At 41.2% G+C, this 23369-nt stretch overlaps 2 protein-coding genes across 2 annotated transcripts; both read right to left on the bottom strand.

The window, feature by feature from the left end:
- Positions 1 to 170: 170 nt before the first annotated feature.
- LOC138975728 (protein moonraker-like) lies at positions 171 to 18648 on the bottom strand. The gene is made up of 18 exons (XM_070348482.1): positions 18583 to 18648; positions 16943 to 17518; positions 15550 to 15702; positions 13165 to 13373; positions 12065 to 12316; positions 11467 to 11557; positions 11041 to 11127; positions 10593 to 10804; positions 9030 to 9178; positions 7229 to 7606; positions 6373 to 6450; positions 5863 to 5962; positions 4220 to 4390; positions 3614 to 3701; positions 2868 to 2964; positions 2523 to 2620; positions 1520 to 1703; positions 171 to 985 (listed from the first exon to the last, which is right to left on the bottom strand). Exons 2-18 carry the CDS (start codon positions 17505 to 17507, stop codon positions 454 to 456), a joined length of 3444 nt encoding a protein of 1147 aa, XP_070204583.1. The 5' UTR covers positions 17508 to 17518; positions 18583 to 18648; the 3' UTR covers positions 171 to 453.
- Positions 18649 to 19867: 1219 nt separating this feature from the next.
- Positions 19868 to 23058, bottom strand: LOC138975721 (synaptic plasticity regulator PANTS-like). The gene is made up of 4 exons (XM_070348477.1): positions 22962 to 23058; positions 22482 to 22527; positions 21494 to 21612; positions 19868 to 20851 (listed from the first exon to the last, which is right to left on the bottom strand). Exons 1-4 carry the CDS (start codon positions 23016 to 23018, stop codon positions 20624 to 20626), a joined length of 450 nt encoding a protein of 149 aa, XP_070204578.1. The 5' UTR covers positions 23019 to 23058; the 3' UTR covers positions 19868 to 20623.
- Positions 23059 to 23369: the final 311 nt, after the last annotated feature.

The raw sequence follows: 23369 nt of genomic DNA, 5'->3' as shown, positions 1-23369 counted from the left end.
AGCAAAACCATTTGTTTGTATGCACAATTCGGTTGTGTCTTAGTTAGTAGTCTTACACAGATTTTGATTAAGCAGTTTTAAAGCAATTAGAATAGACGGCCTCTCCTTACAGACAGAACACAGAGAGAATGTATAAGAGAATTTTTTTCTGGAGCTAAAACTTATTTTGGGGGGGGGGCTGTTGTTTTTCTCGGCAAATCACCAATCCAATGAGAGTTCTACAACCCAATTCTCATTTTCGTCCCCCCGTAAATTTAACCTGGATTTGATTTGCTGAGCTATTAAACTCAGCGTGTAAGTGTACACGTTCACTGATAGCCAGCCTGTTTTCCAATGGCTACACCGTATTCAAGAAGCAGCTACTTTGCTTTGGACTCATGCATGATTTATTTTATTCATTTACTCTAAAGAATAGTGCAATGTGAAGAACAAAATCAAACTTGAGCACATACATCATCGAGGACTTGGACTTTCCGTTTCATCTTCCTCCTCATCAGAAATATCGGTATAATCGTCGTCATACTCATAGTCCTCTTCTCCTTCCAATTGAGTGTCATCGTCTTTCACACCACCTCTCCCAGACTTTGATGCAGGCTTTTCCGTCACACTGGCCTCGAACAAGTCAGTAGCGTCAAACACATGTTTCAAGGACGTGTCCCACGGCGGGGATGTGTCGCCCTCCGCTTGCAGCACACGTTTTGGAGTAACGATCGGAAACTCGTGTTCCTCTGCCGGCAGCATCAGAGCAGTCACAGTCTTGGAAACAGCCGCTTCCACTGAACGCTGAGCGGCGGCCGAGTCGCGTAAGTTCTGTGCAGCTGTTCCCTCCGTCTCAAAGTCTTCTGCTAATGCTGGTGGCGCCAGGGGAAGGCCGTTCTCGTCCAGGAATTCGGAGGTGTAGATATTTTCGGCCATGTCGGTGTTGATGCCTTCCAACTCCTGGGCTACCTCGGCACAGCACATCTTGAGGATGTTGTCAGCAACACTGAAAGGGGAGAGAAAATATTAAGGGTTTCTGTTTACTTTGCTCTTTACAACAACCTCTTACAGAAGACTTCCTTTGCATTCAAGCCTGTACTTTGAGAGTGAAACTGCTTTTAGAATTGTCACTGCTAAAAGAGTTCAATTCAATTATCAAAATCTGTATGTGCATGATAAGACTGATAAGACACAAACTATACATGTGTTTCTTTGTACTGAAAAAATCAACACGCACACTCTCTCGTAGCTATAATTATACATGTAACACAATAGGCTTAACTGGGTATCATGCTATTCATCTTGTAGAAAATCCTCCGCTTTTGGTGAGGAATAAACTAACGACTAAAGAACGACAGGATATACTTGAAATCAACTGCATGTTCTATGCCACATCCATAACAACGAACACACACACACATGCACACTGATCACAAAATCACACACACGCACACACACACACACACACACACACACACACACTAACACTGATCACAAAATAACACACACCAATACACATATACACACACAGTAGACATACCTTTCATAAACCTGGAAAGGATTCCTCTTTCCGAGATGCTGCTTGAGGCCTCGCTGATAGTACTCAAAGCGCTCCACAGAGTCAGTGATGCGTTCCACCACCGTCTGCTTCATGCTCAGCAGTTTCTTGGGTCTCACAACACTGGGTGTCTGTTGAACGGCTGCATGCAGAGGCATCACAGACCCTGAATACAGAACATTTTATTATGCACATGCATACAAAAAATCAACAAAATAAATCAAACTACAGACACAAAAACAGTCAGCAGAATCATTCTTTTTCTTTGTCTTTTGTCGCCGGTATATGTCTACAGACATGCACACAAACACACAGACACACACACAAACATGCATGCTTGCAGCAACACACACACACACACACACACACACACAGACACTCCTACACCTATACTTTTACGTAGCTGCCTCATGCATATTCCCTGTCATTCTAAACAACACATATCTCAGTAGCACGGGTGAGTGCATATGGAATAGCAAGTGAAAAGAAAACTAGTGCACCAATTATAAATAACCATTAAAAAAAAAAAAGTATGATCAGTACAAGTCTGAGAGTTAGGAATTTAGTTTATCTCCCAGACACAGAGGTCAGTTAGACCTGGATTCAAAGTATATAATATATCGGTCAAAAGGACCTGACCGCAAAATACATGTACATGTATTGTTGTGTCAAAAGACATCCCTTGTGTCAAAGATATCGAACAGTCGACAGGCCTGGGGTCAGACCAATGCGTCAGATCAAATAAGTATAAGTAAAAATAAGGCCAAGCATAAGATTTCTTAAAGTCCTTTGAGGTTGCCCTTGTGGAAATTTGTGGCTGCTTTTTCACTGGGAAAGCGAGCTGCCATACAGTAAGGCGCTACCCATGTTTTTGTCTTTCTACTGCATTCATGTTTCCAAGCCCTGAGACTTTCGCTGCACACGTTGGTTCTTTATCGTAAATGACTGAACACCGACGCTTGCAAACAGCACTAGGAATCCATACCTGCTTCTCCGTGTTCCTGGAATCGCACGTGGGAGCGATAGGCCTGTGAGTCCTTCGTGAAGATGAGGGCTTCTTGTGGTAGCTCCTCTGAGAACACACTGGAGAGGGAAAAAAAGCGTGAAAGTGTGAAAAAAAGATGCATTTTTTTGGCGCAAACAGAAATTGTTTCTTTATATTTTCTTAGGGGAGGGGGGTAATTTCTGGTGCTTTTTTCAGACAAGACTTCTTTTCTTTTAACGTAGTGACAAAAGTAAGAGGCAGTTCTGAATGTACAACATCAAAGCTCCTATTTTCACACAGAACTCATCCAAAAGGACGTATAATCTCTGAGGAAAGGGGACCCACCGAGGTATGGCCATCTTGTCTGCTGGTGCTGGCCTGGTGTTGGTCACTTGAAATGCGGATGGCTCTCGCGGCCGCTCACTTCTGAACTCCGAAAACACTGTCAAAATCAGAAACACACTGATCAAGTGTTCTATCCCTTTCCACTCTGACTTTAAATTAATACAGTGGTACCTCTGTGTTAAGACCTCCTCAAATCTGAGAAATGTAGGGTTTAAAAGAGAGGGACTATGAAGAAAATGTCTGAGTAAATGAGGTCTTACAGTTGAGGGAGTCTTATAATATAGGTTCTTAAGATAGAGGTTCCCCTGTATCTGTTTAATTTTTTTTAAAAATCAGGGTTTGAACTCATTGGCATCTGTCCTGAACACTAGCAGAGACATTCTTTCTTTCTTTCTTTCTTTCTTTATTTGGTGTTTAACGTCGTTTTCAACCACGAAGGTTAAGCAGAGACATTAGGAAGTATGAGATCGATCAAGTGAAGCAACAAGTTATTACTGATTTTTAGGTTATGCTCACACTCAGTTTTGCTGAAATAAATAAAATAAATCTCCATTTTTTCAGAAATTAAATTGCAATAAATTAAATGTGCTCAGGTTTTAATCGTGCAGAAAACTGTAAATTAATGCAAAAATCTGCATCCATGCACACCCACAGGCAATTTGAGATACGTCACTCATTTACTTCTCACCTGCAGTCTCTTGTTCCTATTCATTTACAAGAGTTTGCAAACACAAGACCCGACTCACCCTGAGAGGCAGTCTGGAAGCGGCGTTTCGGAGCGGAGTCATGGTACGTGATTTTGCTGTACTTCTGTCTCAGCTTCTCATTCTCAATCTGGATAAACACATGTCATGACACATCAGCGTACATCATGCGTACACTCATCCTTAAACCCCACAAAAATGTCCGACAGGATATGATTTCCCACCATACCAAAATTTCTGTCATCCAAACTAAACCCCTTGACTCCCAGAAGAATTTAGTTGAAAAACAAAAACAATATAAAAAAATCATAACATATGTACAATGTGTGACAATTTGACCATAACTTAGAAAGTAGTCTCCAGGGAAGGCAATTATCTTCCTTCAAATTCAAAGATTAATTGCCAATATACACAGGTTGTTCCTCGTCAGAGTACTGATTTTCTTGTGTATAGCAAAATACTACCTGATAGGTATTCATTGTGGCAGTCAAGGTCGAAGAGTTATCTGGTTAAGACAGCCTTTATTTTATACATATGTGAGCATTTTCCTTTGGCAGCATCTCAGTGGTTACAATCATTTTATTATTTGTGTAACCATTCATTCAACTTTGAAGACATCATTTCCTTCAATTCTTAACACCAATGTACCTCTATGCGTTCCAAGGCCTGCATCATGTTCTCACAGGTTGGGTTGTCGATGATGGCAGCCGCTTTCTCCCTCGCTGCGGCGTCTCGTTCGATGGACGTGAATTCTTCCGTCACTTCGTTCACCGCCTCGTCCATGATGGCGTTGGCCACTCGGTCATATTCCTCTTCATCCTGAAACAGAAACAGAAAAATCTGTGTGAGGAAAGTAATATTCTAGAATACAGTGGAACCCCCCTTTCAAAGCCTCCCAATTTAAGACTCCCTCCCTTTTAAGACCTTGTTTTCTCAGACTTCCAGTTCAGAACCTCTGTAAATGTACCCCTATTTTAAGAACCACTTCCTTTTAAAGGCCTGATTTTTGCTCAGATTTGTGGAGGTCTTAAAAAGGTGGGGGGGGGGGGGGGTTGGGGGTGGGGGGTGGGGGGGGCTCCACTGTACACAGTTTTCACTTATCAGTCTCTACACCTGAATGCACTAGTCTACAAGTTGTACATTTGATTCCCTAATTGAAGCATTGAGAAACAACATCCTAGGACAAACATATTTGATATACAGTGGAACCACCACCCCCCCCCCCCACCCCTTTTTCAGAACTACAAAAAGCTGAGGAAATCAGGTCCGGAAATAGAGGAAGACTGTAAATGGAGGTAAATTTACAGAGGTTATGAACAGAACATCTGAAAAAGGATGGTCTTTAAACTTCTTCTTCTTCTTCTTGGCGTTCGCAGAGGTTACACGATCAATCCAGCACTGGTGATAAATGTTGTTGTTTTCTCCAACTCCTGTCGACTGCCGTATAGTTTGGTCTGCAATGGAATTGGTGACGGCCACACTTCTTTTCGTTCCTCATCTAGTAAGGGACATCGCTGTAAGATGTGTTCCGCTGTTTGGTCTTCTTGACCGCAGGCACAGGTTGGTGATGGCGCCAGCTTGAACTTTCGGTTCATGTGAGCATTGAGCCTGTTGTGGCCAGTACGCAGCCTGATGAGGTTGACTTGCTGCTCTCTGGACATTGTGTGGTAGTCTTTAAACTGAGAAAGTTGTCGATTGGGGGGTCTTAAAAGGGGGGTTACACTGTACAGTGGCACCTACACATGAGGCCCCTCCCACGAGAGCACACCTTCTCTTATCCTTTTGTTGGTAAACTTGACCAAAGTATACCTGTCATGAAAGGCCACCTGCAATACAGGGACACTTTTGGCTGGTCTCAAAGGTGTTCTTTCATTCCAGGGACCACTGAATACCAACAACACTTCCAGAAACTTCTGCATGAAAGAGGCATAATATTCACCATTCCAACTTATTCTCTTCAAAACAATAACTAGAAGCAATTTCCCAGTTCATCTTTACTTCAAAGGTCTTGCAAAAAATTGAACTTCACAAAAACTATGCAAGCTAACCCCCAAAATGTTGCATATAATGTATGCAATATTAGAGTCATAAACAGCATGAATACATGATATTTGCGAACCACTGCCAATTTCATTTCGGCAGATGTGTAAAAAAAAATGCACAATAAGCCTGTCTTCATGTGGCATCACATATCTTAAACAAAAGATTTCCATTTTCAGATTTCCTGTTAAATGACACACTGTCACAGACCTAAGCTTTAACCTTAAAAATGAAAAACTGTTGACACTTACGCTGTACCCGTTGTGGTCCGAGCGAGAGTTTTTCATGAGCTGAGCGAGCCTTTGTTGCACCCTTCTCTCCACTTCTTGCATCATATTGGCTTCCTCTTTTCTGCACAAAGTAGGTGGGCACTGTAGCTTATATTCAAAAGCTATTATTGCTAGGTGAGTACCTGAGCTATCAATCAGCAACCTCAACTGCTTACAAGCACCTGTATTGAAAGTATGTGTACCGCTCAGTTCAGAAAGCATTTGATTTGATTCTTGACAAAACTAACTGACACTATTCTCTTTTTTTTTTTATTCACAAAGACTGTTGTGGACTGAATAAACAAGTTCAACACCATTGTATTTCATAGTGAACTTGAGTTTGAACCTGCAACACATACAAACAGAAGAAAATAAATCCTCTTACTTCACAAATAAAAGGGCCAGCTATCACCCAGTCGCCAAACAACAGTGGGCTAAACTAGAACATAAATGATCACAAAAAATCATCGCTGAAAAAACATGTTCACTTACTGAGAATGAAAGGAAGCAGTTTTCCTCGAGTCTCCTCCACTCTGCACTGAAGGCACTCTGTCTTCTGGAAACAACTCACTGTAACATGGAACATTAATTTTCAGTACATGTGTGTGAGTGTGTGCAAGTATGCATGTTTAGTACACTCTTTGACTGCAGTTTAAGTTCTTCATATGGTCAAACGCATCATTCTTAATTCCTACCTAAGGTAAAAGGTTGTACAAAGCTTTGGAGAAAAAAAACCAAGGAAACCATACAGATAACTTTCTGAGCAAGCGCTTTGGAGAGCTAAACCATTCTGTAATTATCTGAGCATGCGGACTTGTTGTCAAGCCATGAACCCCGTAAGTGCCCCACTAAACAAAGAAAGGCAATCGGGATTCCCAATGTGAGTTAAGAATAGATCATTGTGTAATCCCTATATTTGTGCGAGGTCTGGGGCGGGGAGAGGGTAGAGCATATGCAGGTAGCTGCCGCAAATTATTCATTTCGCATGCATTATTTCTCCTTGAGGTTGAGGCTTTCTCCTAGTATTCTAAGGTGGTCTATTTATTGCACATGGTAATATGGGCTATACCTTCAAAAAATGTTACAGGGATAAAGAATACACAATGTTTCTTCCAGGAAGTAATTATGTCACTGTTTCTAAGCTTTGCTCAGGGGTCACGCTTACTATGATCGATTTGCACTGCTTGAAATATGGCTAAAAAAAAAAAGAAGAAGAATACAGCACCAAGAAATGCAATATTGACGCGAAAGTATGCAATGAGAGCAATTCATATTTATCATTTCAAAGCCATTCCACTTTTTTTTAATTATTATTTTTACAAAGAAACAGAAAAACAGAGGCACTCACTCCACAAGTTCAGGATCAGCATCTGCCATGAAAAACTGTCGCCGTTTTGATGCACCAGGAGATGCCTTCCTCTGCGATTGGCGACTACGACTTCCACGTCCTCCCGCTGGACTGAGCGACCTCTGCCTTCTCCTGTTCACCGGACCTGGCGAATCGAAACCAGACACCACAGACGGAGAAGTTTCATCCTCACTGTGGAAGTACGGGATGGGAGAGCTGTCGGAGTCGGAGAAATAGGAGCCGGGTGATCGGCCTCGCGGGATTGAGGGGCTCTTGGAGGGCGAGCAAGGACTGGAGGAGCGAGATCGCCGCTTGGCGGTGGCACCGGGGTGGGAGGCGTGGTGGTGACCTGATCCTGTCACAAAGTTCACCTTCTTCCTAGAAACAGGTAAAGAAGGTGTAAGTTTCACAAAGTTCACCTTCTTCCTGGAAATAGGTAAAGAAGGTGTAAGTTTCACAAAGTTCACCTTCTTCCTGGAAATAGGTAAAGAAGGTGTAAGTTTCACAAAGTTCACCTTCTTCCTGGAAATAGGTAAAGAAGGTGTAAGTTTCACAAAGTTCACCTTCTTCCTGGAAATAGGTAAAGAAGGTGTAAGTTTCACAAAGTTCACCTTCTTCCTGGAAATAGGTAAAGAAGGTGTAAGTTTCACAAAGTTCACCTTCTTCCTAGAAACAGGTAAAGAAGGTGTAAGTTTAAGTGAAAGAAATGCTTTTCAGCTTAACTTCCAGCATGATGAACATCAGGGGTAGACAGGTGATCTGAGAAGCAAAATACCCGCAAAGGAAAGGAATGTGTAAGTAAAGATAGGTTAAAACTGACAGATTACAAATAAACTACAGTAACAAACACAGGCAATCCAGAGTGTCAGTGAGGAGTTTTAAGAAAAATGATGCAGGGTGTTCTGGGGGTAGCATCAGGCCCTTTGGTAAATCAAAGAAACTATGCCAATTATGGAGGTGCATGGGGCTAAGGAAATTCCATCTCACACGGCATATTGTAATCGCCATGAGCCTCCCCTCTGGGAGGGTATGTGCGTAGAAATACTCACCATAATGATAATAATAAACAGAAGCTGAAGGATCTTACCAAAACTTGTCAACTTTACATAAAGACAATTTTTAATTTTTTAATTTTGCTTCAGCAGAAATCCACATATCAAAATGTAATATACTAATAAAAGTTATTTGTCATCCTTTCCCGAAAGACAATTTGTCATTTTTGTAATTTAATTTTGCTTTTGCAGAAATCAACATATCAAATGAAAAGTGATTTGTCATCCTTTCCCGAAAGACAATGTTATTTTTTTATTTTCATTTTGCAATTGCAGAAATCCACACTGGGTTGCTTTAAAAAAAAATTAAAAAGCAGAAAAAACAAGAGGCGAAGCCTTCAAGGCTCACGTAAGAAATCGACAAACAGTAACACAAACTCAATCACTTCGTCACACATACACACACACACACACACACACACAGTAAGCGGCATAGGTGACACTGTGCAAGAAAGCGAGACACTAGATCTAGATCTGAATGGCCGATTTCGAAGAAAAAACTAGTCTCGGCCCGCTCGGCAAAATAACAATGACCGAGACTTTCAGTAATTCCTTCGCGTGACGTCTAACCCTCTTACGTCATAATGTGACGTCTTCAAATGTTGTGACGTCTTCAAATGTTAAAGTTTCTACCACAGACATACATACATACATACATACATACGCACGCACGCACAGACAGACAAAAGTTAGCATCGCATAGGCTACACTTACGTGAGCCAAAAACTGTCAGAAATAAGAGAACTAACTTTTCTCTTGGCGAGGGAGGTTCAGAGCAGGATCGAGTCCCAGTGAAAGGATTGCGCAGCAGCGTGGATGCCTTCAGGTTGGACGTAATGGTGGGGTCGGCAAAATGTGCCCAGGCCTGGGACCCCGGTCTACTCTTCTGTTCTCTGACCTGAACAGGAAACAACGAATGATAAAACATTTCATTTACTCACAGTTACACCCACACATGCACACACAGACACCAATGTTCAAGCAAGCCAGTGCATGTGACAGGGCTTTCAGTTTCACTGAAAACAAGAAAGATAGACAAGTCGCGTAGGCGAAAATACAACATTTAGTCAAGTAGCTGTCGAACTCACAGAATGAAACTGAACGCAACGCAACGCAGCAAGACCGTATACTCGTAGCATCGTCACTCCACCGCCCGTGGCAAAGGCAGTGCCAGTGGAATTGACAAGAAGAGCGGGGTATTCGTTGCGCTGAGAAGGATAGCACGCTTTTCTGTACCTCTCTTCGTTTTAACTTTCTGAGCGTGTTTTTAATCCAAACATATCATATCTATATGTTTTTGGAATCAGGAACCGACAAGGAATAAGATGAAAGTGTTTTTAAATTGATTTCGAAAAAAAAAATTTGATAATAACTTTTATATATTTAATTTTCAGAGCTTGTTGTTAATCCAAATATAACATATTTATATGTTTTTGGAATCAGCAAATGATGGAGAATAAGATGAACATAAATTTGGATCGTTTTATAAAAAAAATATTTTTTTTACAATTTTCAGATTTTTAATGACCAAAGTCATTAATTAATTTTTGAGCCACCAAGCTGAAATGCAATACCGAAGTCCGGGCTTCGTCGAAGATTACTTGACTAAAATTTCAACCAATTTGGTTGAAAAATGAGGGCGTGACAGTGCCGCCTCAACTTTCACGAAAAGCCGGATATGACGTCATCAAAGACATTTATCCAAAAAATGAAAAAAAAGTCTGAGGATATCATACCCAGGAACTCTCATGTCAAATTTCATAAAGATCGGTCCAGTAGTTTAGTCTGAATCGCTCTACACGCACGCACGCACGCACGCACACACACACACACACACACACACATACACCACGACCCTCGTCTCGATTCCCCCCTCGATGTTAAAACATTTAGTCATAACTTGACTAAATGTAAAAAATCCCTGAAATTCAAGGAGGTCCAGAAATTGTTTAAAATGTACCTTCAAAAGGACGCAATCTGAGGACATTAATTTGATAGGTTTCTCATTTTTCAGGAAATCTGAGTATTAGCAGAAAAGTGGGAACCCTGAAACATATTGCCATAATCCAAATTAACAAAAGATTAAAAACCTTGCTCATGTATTAATAGCTGAAAATCAGACTCAAAATGCAAATACTCTAAAAGTTGCGAAGACCAGAAATAGCATTAAGAAGAGAACTAACGATGAAATGTATCATGCAAATGAATAAATAGAACGCATCTTGAAGACTTTGTAACATTGATGTGCCCATGCCGATTCAATGAGTAATTAAATTTTTTTTTAAAACCATCTTCCTATAAAACAAAATTACCTTCTGAGGCAGCAAGAATCCTTTTCTGGTCAGTGCAGGTTTGCGTGTGGGAATTTTGTGCAGATATCCTTTAGGGGGCGGGGGCTGAGCAAGCTGAGTGCTGTAGGGCTGAACGTTCTTTGTCTTCTTGGGTGCTCGTTTCTTTGGTCGACTTGCATTCAGCAGGGTTCGAATCCCAGCCTGAAGCATGGCTTTCCTCTCTGCATACCACGCTTCAATTGCAAAGAGGCACATCACATTAAAATAAACTTGACTGTCATCTCAAAACCTTTTACACACAAGTGACAGCAAGTTGTTTTTTCCTTCTCATTGAGAGCCGTATACAAACTCAAACCCAAACAAATCAGTTAAATCCAATCATAATCTGAACAAGTAAATCCACTTTAACTGACTTATCCATAAAATAAAGTTACTAAGAAACATCAGACGAAATGGTTGAAAAACCTACCATCCTGTCCACGACTGCTGAATGCTTGAGGATTCTGAACTTGCTCCTTCAAGAATGCTATTTTGACTTTGTTACTGTCTGCGTCAACTGCAACAATCAACAGACAAGGCTACCGGTCAGAATGAGAACTGTGTCCATATAAAAAGAAAATGCACATGACACTGAAAACTATACATAAAAAAAACATTTGCAACTATGAACAGACGTTCAATTATCACATTCTCTCACGTCTCCTTACTATACACACACACTGAGTTGCACACACAGACAAACACTCTCATAAACTCACCGACCCCTCACCCTCACCCTCACACACGCTAACTGTCACACTTAAAACAGCCACCCACCCTCTTGTAAATCGCTAACCGGATGAATTCTGTGACAGAGATCTTGACTAAATTGTGCAACAGTCATTTATTTACTCACTGAATTTGGTGACGAATGGAGGTTTCCGTCTGCCCGATGTTGACGCATTTCCCGGGCCCCCCAGCTCCCTCTTCCAGTCTTGATTCAACTTCTGCAACACGCAGGGCTTCAAACGGTACAGGATGAAAAAGGACGACGTTTTGGTGTGCAGACCGTGGTAAACCCTCACAGGGGGAGGGGGAAGTGGAGGGGCGGGGGTGGTAGGGATGCCTATGTCTGACATAGCCTATGATGCACGACCAGATAGATTTGCTTCAATTTTTTTTTCAGTGGGCAAACAAAACAAAAAGATGTATGCCTTTATTGGGGGGGGGGGGGGGGGGGGGGTCCACTGTATACCTCAATAAAGAGAAAGAAAGAGATAGTGTGTGAGTACATGTTCTGCTGTCTGCTATTTTCTGGTGGTTTTGGAGATCACAGGAACACTTTGGCCTAGGTTTATGAACATATCAACATGTTTTCTTATACATGTACAAGATTTTTGTCCAATACAATTTTCTTTCTAACATGTGAATTGTGAGTTTTTTATTTATTTTTTAACTTTCAAACCCAAACAGCAAAGCCTGTTCAAAACTAAACTTTGAAAGCAAATTCTCACCTCCACCTGATCAACCATAGCAATGACGTCCTCCCCGACGGGGGACAGCGACTTCTTGGTGTTCTTGACCTTGCCGTCATCTAACGACGCTTTGGCGCTGAGCAGGGTCACTTGACGCACAAGCTCCGTCAACTCGTTGAAGTGAGAGGGGAGGCCACTCCGCAGGTCTTGCTGAGGTAGCTGGTTGATGAAGTTCTGCAGAAGTTTCACGGCCCCTTTGTTGACGGTGGCTAGTCGCATGGACGCTTGACTCTGTGAGATGGGGGAGAGAAGACTAAGAAATGTGTACAGATGAACCCCATTTTAAGACCTAAGAAATCTGACAAAATCAGGTCTTGAAAAGGAGGGAGTCTTAAAACGGAGGTAATTTTAACACATGAACAAAAAATCTGAACAATCATGATCTAAAATGGGACAGGGGGCGGGGGGAGGGGGGCCGTTCTACTGTACCTCAAGAGAGAGGAAGCAGAAAGAGAGAGGTACTGTATGTCTGTTCAGTATGCCATTTCGCTTCATTTTCCCTGGGTATCCAGCGCTGAATGTCTCACCTTACATTTTTCTTCACAGCAGTGAAAAAAAGCTTTTAGTGTCAGTAGAACTAGAAGAAAATTGGGTTAATCAGGTTACCATAATCCAAAATATTGAGTGTTTTTACAACTTGTCAAATCTTTCAACATAGACCGGGAACAGTTAATTAATGAGTTTCATCATCTAAAATCTAAAAATTCTAATTAAAATAAAGTAATCGATCCCAAAATGATTTCATTTTATCTTATCATTTTCTGATTCCAAAAACATACAGATATGTAATGTTCAGATTAAAGACAAGCTCACAAAGTTAAAAAGAATACAGAAAAGCCCGCTGTCCTATTAAGCGCTGTACACCACTGCGCTATAACGGCTTGTCACTTTAAGCGATCAGCTACGTTTTTCACGTGAATCATAGTGTGTCACTGTCAGCACTTCAGTCTTCGTCACAGGGTATCTACACAGCATGGTCTTTTTGAAATGCAGTGCATTCAGTGAGTTTGACAGATTGACTAAATGTATCAATTTTGCTTCACGCGACTTGTTTAACACAAAAAAAATGTTGGCGTTACCTTCTTTGTTGCCTTGGCGTCATGGGGCATTCTAGATATCTGTCGCTCGATCTCCCTGACTTGCTGCTGCAGGTTGTAGATGGTGCGCACCACGCGGTGCGACTGTTCGTTGGTGCGTAACTGTCGCCTTTCTTCATCCTCTTCTTCGTCCAGGTAAGAGTCACGGTGGGGGCGAGGGCGACCGCGCCTCAGGAACTCTGTGTTTTGTTCTGTGGTCAAAGAACAATAATGCTGTACAGTGAAACCCCCCTTTTAAGACCTCCAAACCTCTGAGAAAATCAGGTCTTAAAAAGGAGGGAGTCTTAAAACAGGGAAAGATTTACAGAGGTTATGTACAGAAAATCTGAAAAAGCAAGGTCTTAAAAAAGGGGGTTCGACGGGCGCAGTGGCGTGGTGGTAAGACGTCGGCCTCCTAATCGGGAGGTCGTGAGTTCGAGTCCCGGTCGCTGCCGCCTGGTGGGTTAAGAGTGGAGATTTTTCCGATCTCCCAGGTCAACTTATGTGCAGACCTGCTAGTGACTTAACCCCATTCGTGTGTACACGCAAGCACAAGACCAAGTGCGCACAGAAAAGATCCTGCAATCCATGTCAGAGTTCGGTGGGTTATAGAAACACGAAAATACCCAGCATGCCTCCCCCGAAATCGGCGTATGCTGCCTGAATAGCAGGGTAAAAACGGTCATACACGTAAAAAAAATCCACTCGTGCTAAAAACATGAGTGAACGTGGGAGTCTAAGCCCATGAACAAAGAAGAAGAAGAAGAAGACACAAGAAGGGCAAAGCCCACACGACTCACATGCTGAACAGACCTTGATCAGAATAATTTTGCAATAAAACTGAGAAAAACAATATTTATTCAGTAAAGAAAATAATTACAGAAAACTAATGCCATTGTGAGTTGCACATTCAGTCATGTAGTTTTTGAAGTTATTTTCAATAGTTCAAGGTCAAGGTCACTTCAAAATATATACATTTCAACTTTGAAGGACCCTGTGACCTTGACCTTGAAGTGAGGTCAAGTTGCCAAACATGTTTCTGAAGATCTAATGTATTTCCCTCTCACATATGTAGTTTTGGAAGAGTTATTTTCAATAGTTCAAGGTCAAGGTCACTTCAAAATATATACATTTCAACTTTGAAGGACCCTGTGACCTTGACCTTGAAGTGAGGTCAAGTTGCCAAACATGTTTCTGAAGATCTTGTAACCATACACCATCAGGCCACAATTGGTGTTGATAGACTTAATAGTGTCCAAGAAATATACAATGTTAAAGGTTTCACAGACGGACGGGGGGGACGGACGCCCGGACGCCCGGAAGGACAGGCGGACGATGTCGGTGAGTATATAGACTCACTTTTGTAAGTATAATGTATTTCCCTCACACATATGTAGATTTGGAAGAGTTACCTTCCATAGTTCAAGGTCACTTCAAACTATGTATACAATCCAACTTTAAAGGACCCTTGCGACCTTGACCTTGAAGCAAGGTCAACCAAACTGGTGTCCAAAGATAGGGCTTACATTGCCCTGTATAGCATACATAGCTAAGGTTGCCATTCTCGATAACTTCAGAAAAAAATGCGAAAATGTGAAAAATGGTCGTTTTTAAGACAACAATTACGGCCCCTGTGACCTTGAACTTAGGTCAAGTTGCCGCACATGTTTTTTGAGATCTTGTAACCATACACCATCAGGCCACATCAGGTGTTGATAGACTTAATAGTGTCCAAGAAATATCCAACGTTAAAGTTTTCCGGACGGACGGACGGCGGGACGGACGACTCGGGTGAGTACATAGACTCACTTTTGCTTCGCATGTGAGTCAAAAAGGGGGTTCTACTGTATTGCATTGCTTTATGTATATTTTACGAGGTAAAAGATCGTGGAACTGGAAACAAAAAGCCTGATTCCTCAAAAAGAACAATAAACATAACACTGACATTCTTGGCCAAAACATCAATAAATGCCCAGAAGTGGTCAACTGGCAGTTTCTCCTTGCCTTTCAGGTTTCAATTTCTTTTCTGCCCGTGGCATCAGTTGTGACTTCATATTTTTTGTATTTGAAATCTCTTGAACACAGGGTGCATTCTCCTTCTCATTTCTCCTAGCCCTACAATGTCTGTATTAGCCTTTCAAACAATATTTGTGTTCATGTGATCTTTAGTACTACGTGTGGTACTGGTAGTCTTCCATAACGTTTAGTTCTGGTTGACTCAAGGAATGTCTTGATGCCAAAAATAATAAAAGTAGACCTGCAAATTATATTATTACTCAGCTTAAATTTTTACACTTATTTTTACACATGAGCTGCCCAATATCAACTTCAAAACACACAAAAAGTGTCATAAAATCAAGGAAGACACTATCAACATCAAGTACTAACCAGACAAGGCGCGTTTCTGAACAGACTCTATCTGCTGCAGACATAGCTCCATTTCCAGCTGAAGCTTCTCAATGTCGTTAGCAGGCTCCCTGGCAATCCTCGTCAGACTTGGCGTGTCTCTTGTTGGTGGGCTGTCAGACCTTGAACTTGAGTCTATAAGGACACGAACAATATTAAAAAGTAACATACATAATTTGTCAGTCTCAAATTGTATTACAGTGATAATAAAAAACGCTCGCGCTGGACCCGAGTACTCTTCAGACTGGCTCGCTCAATAAATATAAATGTTTGGAATGTCTGTGGTGTGAATGTTGGTTTCTGACCAGAAATGCAGATCTATCTCTGGCCGATTCATAGATTCAACCTACAAACTGCGACCTCATCTGTGATCAGATGGCCAAGCAATGCGTGAAATCTTTTATTCTAAAGCCTTATGGCTCGTTTCGACAAGCATTAAACGGATGAAATTAACCACATGCAGTTTATTCTTCAGAAAAATGCACACAAAAAATGGGTTGGGTTCGGTGATTTGTACATAAACGTCTTCCTCGCGATAGATTCGCTTATTATTTTGTCTTATGAAGCCGTCATCAACACGAACACAATGATTGCAGAAGCAAACTCTGTACCTACACGACCGAGACACAAGACTGATTATTTCACAGCTGCAATGTGAATAGAGAACAAAGACGTTTTGGGTAAGCTTACTCACGTCAGGTCTTCACTGACAAGCTAGGAACAGACGGAAAATTCCGAACAAAAGTAAATGACGTCAAAGTCTCTTTCGCTTTGCCTGTAACTTTGTCATGACGTATTTTTGTGTGACGCGTTCGGCTGTTCTATCAGGTCAATGGCTGCGTGTTGCCCCGCCGGTGTGAACTCCTCCTACGGCCAAGTCGTTTTTGTGGTTTATTTCGCATTTAGGTCCCAGGTAACAGTATGAAGTTTTAATACGATCAATCGGACCTATTATCAAGTTAGTGTATCAACTTTTGAACGAACTGCGCCCAGTAGTTTCCCAGCAATAAGCTGTTAAGTGGAGAAAGACACACACACAGACACACAATTAAAGTCTGCTGAGCCCAAGTACTAGCGTACTCGGGGATAATTAATATGTCAAGAAACAGCCAAACATAGAGATTTTTTTCCCTCATAATACAATGAATCCCCCCTTTTAACTTAAGGCTCCAAATTATATCTGAAAAAAATCAGGTATTATAAAAATATAAGGGACATAAGTTTACTCACTTTGTAAACAGAAAACCTGAATAGTCTTAATATGGGGGGTCCACTGTAGGGGTACCCTTATAGTTGTACTGTTGGGATATGAAGGAAAAATGATGCAAGATTCAGAAATTTATAATTATAGTGAATGGCAAAATAGTACACTAACCCACAACTCTGGTGTTGAGGAATGCCTGTCTGGGAGGCGAAGAAGGGGGAGTCTGAGATCCAGCGCTGCGCGGTGCTCGGTTCCTGTCGTGCTCTCTCACTCTCATGCTCATCTTGCTCGACTTAGAAGACGCGCTGCTCTGAGATTTCTTCGGCATCCTGCTTCTCTGCCGCTCCCAGTACTTGGCGCCACACACCGCTTTCCCCTGACGACTTCTGTCCGGTGAAGGACTTCTGTCTCGGTTGTTAGCAAACTTCTGCTGCAGTTTCTGATTTTTCAGGTCCCTCTGTGCCAGCTGAACGGCAGCTGCCATTTTGTTCTGCGAAAGCGATGAAAACTGAAACCCATTTCCGCTCGCAACACCTGATCCTGCGTGGCCTACTGCGGTCTGTCTGTTGGCCAGCTGAGCCATCGGGAAACCCTGACCTGCAGGTGCGGCATTGGCCCTTTCGATGGTGATTGGTCCAGGATGGTGAAAGCGAGCGGCCATGTTGAATTTGGTCAGCGGCACGTTCAGGTTGAACTGCAGCTGGTTTTGAAACATCATCTCCTGGTACTGCGCCATCTCTTCCTACACTGTAACATAAAATAAGCAGGATTAATAGGTTTTTTTTGTTTTTTTAAGCGGACTCATAGTCATACATTGATACAAAGCAAGCATCAGCAATTACACTGTAAGTGTAATTAAGCGGACTCACACAAAGCAAGCATCAGCAATTACACTGTTAGTGTTTAACTTGATACCTTGCAGACAGTGCTGCTGCCATTGCCAAACATAACTGAATCATTAATTTAATTTATTATGTTCACAATCACATACAGTGATTTGCAACAGCATGTATATCTAATAATACTAAATAAGGAATGCCTTGGGCTTTAGCCTTTACAAGCATTCTGAGACTTTGTTATTGAAGTTATTCACCAATTCAGTTTCAAACTTCAAGTTCAATGTTGCATACATTTCACAGATTATTTAACGTAGATTTCTTAAAATAATCACCTCATAGTACTCTGGCTTAGTTGTAAAAGGGTAACAAAAATATGCTTATTTTCACTTTTTACTTATAGTATAAGTTATACTTATAGTTTTGCAGGGTGTCAATTTTCTAGTATAAACAGAATGATCGACCTGCTTTAGAGTGAGCTAGGAATTCGTTTCCATTCAATAATAATGTCTATACGATCAAATAAAAACCAAAGAAATGTATTATACCAAACACTGACACAGTTTAGCACTTTTTACCAGTACCACTACAACTACCAGACACAGAATCTGGATTTCATTTTCAATGAATTTCGTGATCTTTCACTTTCAGTTTCAACAGATCGTGATCTTTCAACAGTTGAAGTTTATATCTAAAATGATCGAATATGCCTTACAAGCTGACTACAGCGCTAGATTAAGTCTAATGTCTGCTGTCAAAAGCGAAGCCCAAATTGATGTTTTCGTTTGTTTACAAACTAAGCGGTCCACTACTGCACTAGTGCAGAACAAGCAGCAACTTGCACAGAGGCGATCTACAGGTCGATCTGAAATCATTCCTATTCCAGTAATATTTATCAAACTTAACGATTAGAATCAGTGCCATGAAATACAATGGAGACCGACTGCTGAATTAATACTACCATATCATCAGTACCTCAATATAAGCTGTAACTTTCAGCATCAGTTCAAACACTCGCGGCAGTAGCCATGATAGTTTTTCAATGGATTCAAGGGACGTTACTTGAAGATATACAAAAGACGTCGTATGTGTTGCCTCCCTTGCACTATTTGTCAAGGTTTGACTTTTTGCATGAACGTAGCTCATTACCACCGACGTTCTCTCTACTATCGCTTTTCAGCTTACTCCTTTCTGTTAGTAACTGTTTCAATCAAAATGAGCAGTGACTTCAAACTATATCCCCATATTTTGTGCTGACTCATTTTGAGAGAAAGTAAAATTATGCCTTTTTTTTTTAGTGTGGTTGGATGGATGGGGGAGGGGGGCGAGTGTGTGTGCGAGCGCGTCCGAGGTAAGTCTGTGTGAAGTAAGTCACCGTGACTGAGTGGTTTAGGAGGTTAATGAATGTATTACTTCATGGTATTTTTTTTATTATGTTAGTTAAGTGTGTTTGTTTGTGTGTGTTTAGGAGGGTTGAAGAGAAAAACATGCGTTTCAATTTGTAAGATTCTACTTGAACAGGTCTGTCAAGCCCAGACTGAAGATGTGATACAAAAAAGATACTTGCAAACACATATTTTTGCACCTTTGTATCTTTTTTTTCCTTCTCTTCTGTGTGTGTGTGTAAGTCAGGACTTTTGTAACGTAAATCTGATCTAGACTAATATTTCTTTGAATCACCTTTTATTGTTAAGAAATTAACATGTATATAAATGTGTTCACTGTAACTATCCTTCCCTAAAGGTATCTTAATCAATTACAATCTTTCTTTCTTTATTTGGTGTTTAACGTCGTTTTCAACCATTCAAGGTTATATCGCGACGGGGAAAGGGGGGAGATGGGATAGGGGAAAGGGGGGAGATGGGATAGAGCCACTTGTTAATAGTTTCTTGTTCACAAAAGCACTAATCAAAAAATTGCTCCAGGGGCTTGCTACGTAGTACAATATATATGACCTTACTGGGAGGATGCAAGTTTCCAGTACAAAGGACTTAACATTTCTTACATACTGCTTGACTAAAATCTTTACAAACATTGACTATATTCTATACAAGAAACACTTAACAAGGGTAAAAGGAGAAACAGAACCGTTAGTCGCCTCTTACGACATGCTGGGTAAATTCTTTCTCGTCCCAACCAATATGGGACTCCCCCTAACCCGCGGGCGGTATCAATTACAATGCATCCAAACATCACACACACACACACACACTGACACAGTGGCATGCACTTTGTGACACACAGTGAAAACAATCTCCCAATCGTTTGTTGGTTCATGTTTTTTCTTAATAATTGCTATAGGACACAAAAAGTCATACAATGTACTACAGAATCTTCTCTCACAACAATTATATTCACACTCAGATAGCATTCATAATTGTAAGCACACGCATACAAATACCCTTCAAAACAAGTTCACTTCACAACTGCAGTTGTCATGAAATCTATCATGCAGTTTCAGCTGAGCTAAGGGAATATCCAGAGTTTCTCTAACAAAAAATTAAATTCAAAATGGGTACTAAGTTAGAGAGACTGAAGTAAGCAACAACAACATCAGTGGTTACTGAATTATTCTATATGTTAAACTATTCAGTTTAATTCTCTGTCATTGTGACCGATCTAGCCATTGCTCCATAGGGTTACTCTCTACGATCCCTCTCTATATGCACCCTCATGTTTGTCGGTTCGTCTACTTTACAACATTTTGTACTGGTCTACAGCAGATCATTGCTCAAGGTTTCATTTGTAAACAAACCCATTGGAATGGTGGCCAACGAGAAGCTGTGGGGGACGGCAGAGTAAATCCGCCGGACCGCGGACTTTGTCCCAAAGACGTTATTGACAATCTATGATGGCCGGTAATGCAGAAAAAGAAGATGTAAGCAAGAAAATGTGCAAACAGGCATTCCACATTTCCAGGTTCAAAATGTAACACAGCAAAACTGACATGTTATGATGTATTTCACTTGATATTACACTCACAACACACGTACTCTCCAACTATTCACAATTTTCATCAAGATATCACACATCTGCTCCCATCTTCTTGCGCTGATATTGTTCCTGTTCTTTCTTTCTGTTCCTGTGCTTTGGCCAGCACGGACTCCTGTCTCTCATTGGTCCATTTGCTCAAGTCGGCCTTCCACTCGGGTGGTGGGCCTTGTCTGTAATCCCACACGTTGTTTTCCCTGGCTCCTTTCAGTCTGGCTGCACGGCGTTCCTTTTCGTTAGCGATTATGGCCTCCTGGAAGTATCAGATTAAAAACAAAGAAAGAACAGACGAATTAGCTTGTCCACAAAAGTGTGCTTTCTTTTATCATTCACGTCCAGTAATCTGGGTACAACTTCTTAGCAACTGCACGCAGTATAAATCTTTTTTCATTCAGTCTGGCTGCACGGCGTTCCTTTTCGTCAGCGATTATGGCCTCCTGGCAGCATCAGATTAAAAACAAAAAAATAAACAGACATTTAGCTGGCGCATGACAGTGAGCTTTCTTGTACCATTCACGCTCAGCAATCTGGGTACAACTTCCAAGCAACTACACGCAGTATGAATTTTTTTTCAATCAAATATTTTCGATGAAACTGCATGCTTGAAGGCATAATTACATTCGTGCATGCAAGTACACAGGCACGCATAGTGTTGTTCTCAGGCTTCTGACTTCGGTCACTGATGCTTTTTTTTTTTTAAATTATCAGATTTATCGTTCTGACCCCTGGCCCATCGAGTGTCTAATTGTTATGACACACAGGAAGTCTTCTGAAAAAAACAATATTGTTGAAGCCGGGAAATTTGCACCTGTACATATTTTCTATTCAGGTTGGACTAAATATTGTCCTCTGAGACTGGAAACAACAATGCACACACACACACAAACACACTTACAGCAGCTTCGGTGTCTCCAGTGTTTCTGAATTTGAGACAGTTTTTGTAGTCCTGTTGCCAGCGCTCACAGTCTGCAGAACTCCCAACCGTATAGTACTGGTGGAACCTTCCCTTCGCACCTGAAACAGTGACATGTTGTGGTATACACTGGAACCTCCTTTTTAAGACCCCCCCCCCCCCCTCCCCAATTTAAGACTTTCACCATTTTTAAAACCTTGATTGGTAAGATTTTCTGTTCATTATATCTGAAAATTTACCCGATTTCCTCAAATTATTGCAGGTCTTAAAATGGGGGTTCCACTAGATATACATGCAGTGTAGTTGCAGTCAGACAGTACAGGGAACGCATTTGAAAATGCTAAAAGCAGTAAGCAGAACCCACCTTTTACGACCTCCAAAAATTAATATGACAAAATTATGCAGGTCTTTGAAGGCAACAAGTCTTAACATGGATATCAACTTACAGATATGTCATCTAAAGAAAGTGTGAACAAATAGGTTCTCAATTGGAAGGGGGATGGGGGCTCTATAAGGAGGATTCCACTGTAATTGTCAACTGGTCTCAAATACTATCTGGTTTGTGTTTGCCATAAGAAAATTGATACTGTTGTGAGAGCATGCATACAATCTGAATTCATCACTGCATTGATCTGCTCATACGTTGATAGACAGATTAAAAAAAACAGTGAACCAAGGTTTTAATTACATACTTGTGTGGTCTTTGACTTGTCTACATCCCGTGACGGGATATGACAAACTGAAGCGCAAATTAAAGCACATGCATCACCCATGCACGCTGTCATCAAAATTGTTGCCAGATGAGTTTAGCAAATTAGGGCCATGACAATGAGCTCTGAGTGAATGAATGTCTCTCACATGCTTCTGCCTTGCCCTCCAAAAGTGGATACACAGATCATCCTGTTACACTTGACCTCATATCTAGAAACTGCAGTTGCAAACATTATTAATTTGCATCTGGTTTACTCACTGGCACAGTCAGAAAACTCCTCAAGGTAGAGCTCACATGGTCTCAGCTGAAACATGGAAACATGAGAATGCAGATAAGAACATGCATGTATCACACCGAGTTAAAATTATTTGCAGCTGTAAAAAGACATTTATTCTCAAGACGTAAATATGTTTTTTCTCAGCTCACCTTTTTCGGCCACTTCCCACTCTCTCGTCTACTCTTATTCCGTCACACAGACTTCTAAACTGCCACCCCAAACCTGCCCCAACCGCCGTCCTTCAGCTTCATCACTTCTGATGAAAATGGCAATCGAAGAAGACTGGACTGAGTGTCGTCTGCTACAACTTGTCAGGTATGCATCACAAAATTCACTTTCACTTTCAAACAACCGAGAATAGGACAACCCCAGAAATTCATTCTATATATGCATTTCTCATGACTCTGTTTTACTAACTGCACCATTATGGACACTCCATTGTTGATTAGAAAACTCGTTACCAGCCAAACGTCCTCAGGAAGGTCGGATATCACGTTTTTCCTTTCGCCGGCAGCCATTTTGAACTTTTCTCAAAACATGGATCGGAAAAAAGAGGGGCTGGAGGGTGTCACGATTTCATCTTTCGCCTGTGTACATATTTCCCCCTCGACATATACTCAAGACTGAAATGTTGTTTCCTGGTAAAATTAAGAAGTGAAATTTTTTATGGACGAAAAGCATGTCAGTTTCTTGCATGTGAAGAAAATTGGTGGTAAAATTTAATAGATTTCACCCCCAAAATCGAATTCTTCGAAAACGTGTACTGAGTGGTTACGTCCCTTGAGTAAGAAGGAAAACATTTCAGGATGAATCAAATTTCTAAGTTAAGGCGTAAGGGTCACCCAGATTGTCGGACCAAAACTGTTATT

Source organism: Littorina saxatilis, linkage group LG9, assembly GCF_037325665.1.
Source record: "Littorina saxatilis isolate snail1 linkage group LG9, US_GU_Lsax_2.0, whole genome shotgun sequence".
In the NCBI taxonomy this organism is placed as follows: Eukaryota; Metazoa; Mollusca; class Gastropoda; order Littorinimorpha; family Littorinidae; genus Littorina; species Littorina saxatilis.
Note: the sequence above shows the minus strand (reverse complement) of the source record. Positions and strands in the feature narration are given on the sequence as shown.